Consider the following 9,101-nt stretch of genomic DNA (forward strand, 5'->3'; position numbering starts at 1 on the left):
CTCACTTTGTAGACCAGGCTGGCCTCGAACTCAGAAATCCGCCTGCCTCTGCCTCCCGAGTGCTGGGANTAAAGGCGTGCGCCACCACGCCCGGCTGGATTATAATCTTTAAATGAACAACCAAAGCTTTGTTGTTGCTTCCAGTTTGGTGTTTCTATGGGATCCCTGGGTGTGCAGCTGGAAGCTCTCTGATTCTTGTGCCTTCTCTTGGGTTCTTTTTCGTCTGTTTGTTTTGTTCAATTCTGAGCACTAGCTTTTCTGTTTTACCTTATTATAATTTTACTATTCCACAGAAGCCTGTTTGTTTTCTAATGAGAAGCAGAAAAGGAATTTGATCCAGGTGGAAGGAGAGGTAGAGAGAAGCCAGGAAGAGTAGAGAGAGGGGAAACCATAGCCAGGATATATTATGAGAAAAAAAAATTTTTTCAAAAAGAAAAAAGACTGTTTGTTACCTTGGTTTCAGCACAGGCTACATATTACAATGTAAAGAATAATATCAACTACCAAAGAAGAACACCAAGGCAATGCTGCCTATCCCAAGTAGAGTTTTGAAGGTAGCCTACACTTTATTTTATTATCAAGGCATTATAAAATGAAAACATAATTGCAAATCACTACAATAAATGATTTACAACTAAAAAAAGAGGATCCATAGGCCAACAAGGTGGCTTGGTGGGTAAAAATATTTGCTCCCAAGAAAGATGACCTGAGTTGAATTCTCAGAACCCATAGTGGAAGGAGACAATTCCCAAATGCACAATGAATGTTTTGGCTTTGTTTTTCAAAGTAGAGCTGGAAAGATGGCTAGGCAGTTAAGGGTCCTTGCTGCTACTGTGAAGGGCCTGGGTTTGGCTTTAGTGCCCACATGGTGACTCACAAGCATCTGGAACTTCACTCCAGGAAAACAGACATTGTCCTTTGGCACAAAGTGCACAAACATGCAGAAAAACACACTCATACATGTAAAATGAAAATAGATCTTTAAAAGAGAAAAAAGGCAGAAGTAGTCAGCCCTCATAGGATAGTCTCTCTTTATCTTACACTGGATACTTAATCATCCTTTATCACTCAAAGAAAACAAATTGTTTTGCAGTGTGTTAGTGATATGCTAATGCGTGTATGTGAGGCACAACAGTGATAAACTTAGCCACTATTTAATTACTCAAGTTCACTAATGAAAAAAACGCTAAAAACTCTTTAAACCTGGCCAAAAGAAAATATTTAAAGATTTACAGAATCTTCTAAAAGTTCTGAAAAATTAGTGACAATTATGAAAATGTATCACACTGCCATCACACATAAAAATATACTTATGGGGCTAGAGAGATGGCTCAGCAGTTGAGAGCACTGACTGTTCCTCCAAAGGTCCTGAGTTCAAATCCCAGTACCACATGGTGGCTCACAACCATCTGTAATGGGATCTGATGCTCTCTTCCGGTGTGTCTGAAGACAGCAACAGTGCACTCACATACATAAAATAAATATTTAAATATATATATATATATACATATACTTATTCTTAAGTAAATAAAATCATTCATTCAGTAAAAGTAGCAACCTTCCTAAGAATTAAAGCTATGCTTTTTATAATTCCACTGGATGTCATTCCTGTGCCAAGAAGAAACAGCTGATTCTATCAACAGCCATTTCCTCCTTCTTTTGAAGAACTCAACACCAAATAGTATCTTCTGTTAAATTACGAATATAAATCACAACAAAGAAAAACTCTACTTACCTCTTCTTCCTCTTTCATGTGAGGAAGAAAATCTCTTGTAAAAGCCTCCAATCTCTCTTTCAGCTGTTTTGCATAATTTAACTGTTCATACTCATTCTAGAAACAAAGAGTAATACATATTTAGCAGGAAGTAGAGATGCTTATCTTTAATGCCAGAACTCAGGAGGCAGGAACAAATGGTTCTCTAAATTTGAGGTCAGCCTAGCCTACATAGCAAGTTCCAGACCAGCCAGGGCTACATAGTAGGATCCTGCCTCAAATATATGTAAGTTGTGCTTCACTGTAATGTTGTATAAAGGTTTGCTTCATTATATACTGCTTGATCACAGGAAGTCCATTTAGTTTTCTTTTAGCATAAAGATGTCCTTGGAGCCAGGGTGCAGCTCAGTGCTAGAGCACTTGCTAACGTCTACACTCTACAGTCAGCCTTGGCACACCACCTCCCACACACAGCCCTGAAACAAGCTCGGAGCTCCCTACTAACTCCAATTCTGGTTTTTAAATTTTACTAAAATAGAGAAAAGATATTTTAAAATATATTACAAATATACTATAAAGTTTTCATAATATATTTTATGTTATTCTAACAGGCCATAAATATTAATATCAACATTTCTAAAGGCAAGGAATTCACACTTTAATCATTCTAATTCTGGACACCTCTCAAGAGCCAAACATTTCTCTCACATATGAATTAAAATCAAACCTCTCTCTAATTTATCCATCTTTTCCAATGTAAAAATATAGGGAGCATTCAAAATAGTGAAATACTTAAAACTATGACACTGTGGTGACCAGAAGGAGAAAGTTCCCTTGGCAAAGGCTTTGGTATCTGAGGTTTGGACCTGCTTAGTAGCACTGTCGGGAGACTTAGGAGATGTGGCCCCACTCAAAGAAGTATGTCACTTGGGACAGACTTCAAGAGATTAAAAATCCTCATCATTTCTTGTTCATTTCAATCTCAGTCTACTTCCTGTTTCCTGTCTGTGGTTTAAGATTTGAGTACTTTGCTCTCAGCTCCAATCACTATACCTGCCGGTTAACACACACACACACACACACACACACACACACACACACACACACGGAAGGAGGCATAAGCTCTAAATAAACCCTTCTAAGTTTTCTTGGTCATGGTGTTTTATTACAGCAATAAAAAAGTAACTAAGACAAGTACTAATTTATCTCTGTCACGACCTGATTTTTCTTTTAGATGATTTATTCAATTACTTTCCAATATTCAGTTCACTGTTGAACTCTGCTGAGACTTTGATATATCCCTTAAACACATCCATACGTCCGGCTTCCAATTCCACTCATACACTAGTGATTATCAAATCTGCTTTTCACACTACCTTACTCTTTCTGCTCTTCAAACCCACCAATGCCTTCTCCTCCTATTAATAACACACACTTGTATTACTAAGTAGATCAGAATAAGCCTTAATGCCTGGCCCCCTTCCACATACAAAAGTCCAGTACAACTCTCTCTCACTTCTCTCTCTCTTTTCCTCTACCACTCTGTATAATCCTAGTATTCCACTGGTCTTAGGTCATACATAATTGTCAAGCATGTCCCTTCCCCTATATTTTCAACAATCACTACTTTGGTTCAGAAATTACTGACTACATAATACATGAGTATGATACAAAACATGGAGCTTACAAAGGAGTATTCAATACAAAAGGAAACCTCCGTTTACTTACTACCCAGTATTCTTCCCTCTACTAATCAACCACATGTCCTCTGGATATCTAGGTAGTGTTTTTCCTTCCAGAAACTACTGTAGAATTTAATAATGGTCTTCAATTTGAGTGTTTTCTGTCCTTTGAAATTAATCTCCCCTCTTACTGAGTCACTTTTCTAAAGCAAGGTGTCTAAGTAAAGGGTATATGGTGGCCTGATGGGAGTTATGACTTGCTCCTGTGCTACACTGAACTGAAAGGGTTAAACTAAGATTAATTTTCAAATACTGTCTAAGACAAATATAATTAATATACATGCATCACTACTCTAAACTATACTCATAAATCCATTTCATTTTCTTTTTTATTATTTTCTTGTGTTTTGGTTTTGAGATAAAATCTTACTCTGTACCCTGGGCTGGACTTGAACTAGCTAGTGATCCTCCTGACTATTGGAATTTCAAGTAAGTTGCCACCATTCGTGCCATATAACTGAAATTGTCTTCTTTAACCAGTCAATTTCCTACAATAGGGAAAAATAAAATACCGTGAACACTATAGCTGCCATTCCATTTTTTTTTTTCCCACTGCTACAGACTGAAGTTAAGGCCTTACTCACACTAGGCAAGAATTCTACCACTGAATTACATTTTCCACTTCCAATTCTATTCTGATAGTTTTATTCTGTTTGAAAACAGGTCTCCCTATATAACCCTGGCTGGCCTGGAACTCACTACGTAGACCAGGCTGACTTTGAACTCACAAAGATTAATTCCCTGGCCTATCTTCAGCAAAAATCCAGTAGAGCTGATTCAACAAGAATCCTCTTGGTCCTGATGTTCTCTCTTACGTTCAACTTGCTATAAGTCTTCACTGTAACCAATCCTCATGAACAGCTTTCCTAGCCATCTCAAATAAATGAAGTATCTTTCCATAAATAACATCACTTATTAATGTCACTAATAAAAATTAGAGTATCAGTACATATCAATTTCTGCGACTTTACCTTGACATTCTTCAGCCCCTTTTCAAAGAGACTCAGCATCTCGGAGAGCTTATTGTCAGAGTGTACATTATATATGGTCTGACTGCGCTGCTGAAGTAAACCAATAATGTATTCATTTTCAATTTGTTCATGCATTTTAAACTCCTTGAAAGTAGCATATAACGACTGGAGAAGAGCACGGAAGTCATTGTTGTTGGAAAAGTTGGTTTTAGAAAGCTGAATAAAAATTTTAAAAGATATAGTTAATAGATGTAAACATGAAATGATGTAACAAGATACAATTCAAATGTACACCTAAATTTTTGCTCATAACAAGATATTTCCTTTATGATTACATTAAACTAAAAATAAAAGAAAATCATAGAATAACAACTTATAGTTGTAAGATTTAAAGGTACCCTAGAGACCAGGAAGCTGAAGGCTGCATTCTCGAGTACTTGGTAATACAGAAAAAAGGGGGTGGGGGAGAATAACATACTTTATGTAAATAAAACCTATCAGACCCAGTTCCCTGCAAGCCTGAAATTCCATTACTCTCTAGGTGTCATAAAGAGAAGCAGACACACCAAAGGCACATGCATGAGAAGCAGCTTACTGCTTCTACAGCTTAAACATTGGAAAACATTGTTTCTGGAGACAGGGTCTTATTATATAGTCCTAGTTAACCAGACTGGTCTCAAATCAACAAAGACCCACTGCACCCCAAGAGCTGGGAATAAAGGCATGAGCCCCCACACCCACAGAAGAGGTATATTTTTAAGAAAACTGACATAATATTAAGTGTGCCATCATTTTTTAATTGGAGCACTCAATGAAAGGAAAATGACCATTCTAATGTAACTCCAAGCTTTCACACTTAATAGAAAATTAAATTCAATTATTTAAAACACACACATCAAAGAAATACTTCAAATTTTAAAGTAAGCCAAGCACATTGAGATAACTTTAATCTCAGAATTTTGAAGGTAGAGGCAGGTGGATCTCTGTGAGTTCAAGGCCAACCTGCTCTAAATAGAAAGTTAACCAGGGCTATGTAGAGAGATTCTGCCTAAATAAATAAATAAACTCAAAGTAATATTCAAACCTTCCATTATCTATACTAAATCTAACTTCTATCGTTCAGTTCTAATTACAAAATTCATTTTAAATGGGGAAACAATTAGGTTAAATACAACAGGTAGATAAATTAACAACAAATGTTGAATGCTGCTAACACCAAATCTCTGAGGCTTCCTTTCCAAAAGAGGGCACCGTAAGCTGTTTTACTGGCCTTTCATAGCAAGAACTGTGGTGTGATGGCAAAACACTCAAACTGAAGAAAAGCCTATCTACCCAGAACAGAACTAAATATCTTCCTTCAATGGCAGCATGGATCAGCAACAGGATCACAGAGATCTATAGAATCAAATTCCCTTAGAGATCCAGCTCTACCATTTATTTAGCTAGGTAACTTTTGTCTCTCAATGTCTTTTTTTCTGCTTGATGCTAACTAGGAACAAAATGCCTAACATTTTCTAAAAATTAAATATTCATTTTTATAAATTCAGATACTTTTTGTTCTATTCCATAGTCAGTGAGCAGTTATGATAAGCCAGATAGTTCCTGGTGCGTGGGAATACACGGGGGAACAAAGTAAGAATCTCTGTCTTCATGGAATTGACACTTTACAGAAGAAAAGATAATGAATAGTTAACCATCCTACATTAGCCAGTCATCTAGAACTGGGGTTGGCAACATTTCTGTAGAGTCAAACAGTAAATATTTTCATTTTCCCAGGGTATAAACCTATGCCAACTACTTAACTCTGCTACTACAGCCCCAAGGAAATCACATATGGTATGTAACCAAATGACCGTTACTTTATTTCTATAAAACTTTGTATTCAAGGACAACGTTTGAAGTTTAATTTTCAGATGTCACGAAATATTCTTTTGCGTGCAACTATGAAATATAAAAAAAATAATGCTTAGCTCCTTTCCATACTAAAAGCAATATAATAGAGTTGATGACATTCTTCAGATTTTTAAAAATGTTCAAATATACCACACCAGATTAAAGCAAGCTTCACTGGAGGATATTAGATACAAATAGTATCATGGGTAATTTTTGCTTAAATTGGAGGGCAGTGCTAGGGAGGGCTTTAAAAAGTCTTACTATTAGAGGCTAGGGATATCATCAGCAATAAAAAGCCCCCCTAACAAGCACTAGGTGATAGGTTTGTTCAACCCCAGGATGGAAAAAGGAACGTAGTAGACACAGGACATAAAAGCACTGTCATAAACTTTTAATGCCCAAAGAATACAATACACTCGTGAGTTAAGAATTGTTACAGCTAACTACTCTGTATTTGACAATTACTAACAAAGTAGATCTAAGATGTGTTTTTCTTCTATCTACCCATACACAAATTATAACTATGTTAATAGATAGGTTAATCAATTAGATTTGGGCAATTATTAAACATTGTAAATGCATACCATAACACTGTACATCTTGAATATATATAACTTTATCAACTATACCTTAAAGCTGGGGGGGAAATAATCAGATTTGAAAAGTGCTTTCTGGAGAGAAAAAAAAATGCTAATAGAATAGGTAAAGAAAATAGTTTTGTATTAAATTCTTTCTACTTGTTGCTCTGATAAAATAGTGAATAAGGCCAAAAACAAAGAAAAGAAGAGAAAAGAGAAAACAGGTTCTCAAGCTATGACCCATATCAATTTTTGTCCACATAAAAGTAATTCTAATCTGGTACCAGAAGTTAGTGGATTTAAAGGATAAAAGCATATCCATGCCGAAACTCAGTATTAGAGAACTAAGCATGAACAAGTACCCGAGTTCAATCTTCAATACCACAAAATAAAAACAAACATAAACTAAAAAATGCTAGCTCACACACAACATAACCCTTCACATAACTATGCAGTAATGGAGAGTTAGCCTCTGTAGCTAATTTATGTCACAGATAAAATGTCTATCCCACACAGAATGTCTATCCCACACAGAAAGCTATCTTTTTGGACCCAAGACAGTAACTGGTCAGAATGGTTTGACAACAAAGATCTCACTGTAAGAAACATTGTCCCCCAGGATATAAAAGGGAAGGTCTGGGGACAGTTTAGTTTGTCACCAATGGAGAAGTGCCACTGACATAGGGTGGATATGAGCCAAGAACATGGATAAACACTTTACAATTCAGAGGACAGCCCCCACAACAAATTATGTAGCCCAAAATGTCAACAGTGCTTCAGCTGCGAAATGCTGCTCCAGGCCAAGTGTTTTCCAAATATTGTTTACTACAAAGGACCTTGGTAGTCTCTCTCTATACAAAATATAATGAAACAATGTAGTGAAATCCAGAGAGAGAACAAATACTTCAAAGATAATTCAGGAGAAACTACCTCCCTCTGTACTCTGGGATGTATTTACACTTCCACTTTCCTTTTCTAATGCTATTTCTGATGCACAAAGTTGATTAATGACCTACTAGTGGGTCATAGGATATACTGTGGAAAACAATGCTCTGTGGTAGAATGAGAGTTCACTTGTAGCCTGCACAATTAGATACTCTGGGGGCCACCACATTCAACAAAGAACCTACATATAACAAGATACACACAATCAACATCAGTGAAACAATTAAATGGTGGGTTTTCACACGAAAATGCATTACTGTCTTTCTGTCTCAAGATACTGTACAGCCTAAGATAGAAAGGCTGGCCTTAAAACTGATTGCCAAAAATAACTGTAACATAAAGCCAGTATGTTAAAAAATAGGTACAAAAATGCACAGCAGGAATCCAAACATTACCACCCCAAATGCATTTTTTTATTTTCTGTCCAATTATCGAGATCATACTTTCAGTAAATCAGAGATACACAGGCTCTGACTAAATTTACAGATGGAAAAAAATGACCTACAAATAAACTGTTTTTCATAAAGAGTTAGTAATAAGCAACAAGTGAGGCAAGGTTAAAAAACATGGGTTTCGGAGGGAGAAAAAAATTCTCGGATTAAAATTCAGGCTCTAATTGCCGAGTGAGCTGGTAAGTTATTTAACCACTAAGACTATTTCCTCACTTTTAAATGAGGGATAACACTTGTCTTACAAAGCTCTTGTAAGGATTATAGAAATAATGTTAGTACGAAGTAAGAATCCATTAAACTCCCTCTCAGCTCAAGATTCAGTATTATGTCCACTAAGTCTTCCCAAATGCCAATAGAGGTAATGTAGAAAAATGGGGGGGACGGGGGAAGAACCTGACCATAAAGCTACATTCAAGTTTCAGAGAGTAACCTATTCAATTTGTGTTTACTGTCAGCCTTGCTTGAAAAACTTAGGCACCCTCTAACTGCTTTCACCACTAATTTTTTTAGGTAAGGGTGGTTGGTGTTTTATCCGAGTGGATTTCTATGCACCATATGCATATCTGATGCTAATGGAAGATAGAAGGGAGCATTAGATTCTCCAAACTGGAGGCATAGATAGAAGGGAGCATTAGATTCTCCAAACTCTTGTTGTGAATGAGCATGTTGGCACTGGGAATAGAGCCTAGGTCCTCTGGAAGAGCAACTACTGCTCTCAGTTGCTAACCCATCGCTCAAGCCCCTTAGTGGTTAACTAAGGAAGTGGTTAACTTTTTTGTAACTCAGGTCCACATATATATATATAT

At 36.6% G+C, this 9,101-nt stretch overlaps 1 protein-coding gene across 2 annotated transcripts in view; it reads right to left on the bottom strand.

The window, feature by feature from the left end:
• The window catches only part of Fbxl5 (F-box and leucine rich repeat protein 5), a 38,127-nt gene that overhangs the window by 24,880 nt on the left and 4,146 nt on the right, over positions 1–9,101 (bottom strand). For both annotated transcript variants that reach the window (XM_021162479.2, XM_021162478.2), the window contains exons 2-3: positions 4,428–4,643; positions 1,736–1,831 (exon numbers count right to left, since the gene is read on the bottom strand). In XM_021162479.2, coding sequence (XP_021018138.1) covers positions 1,736–1,831; positions 4,428–4,643 — 312 coding nt within the window. The remainder of the gene's footprint in view (positions 1–1,735; positions 1,832–4,427; positions 4,644–9,101) is intronic.

The sequence above is a fragment of the Mus caroli genome, chromosome 5 (assembly GCF_900094665.2).
Source record: "Mus caroli chromosome 5, CAROLI_EIJ_v1.1, whole genome shotgun sequence".
Taxonomy (NCBI): Eukaryota; Metazoa; Chordata; class Mammalia; order Rodentia; family Muridae; genus Mus; species Mus caroli.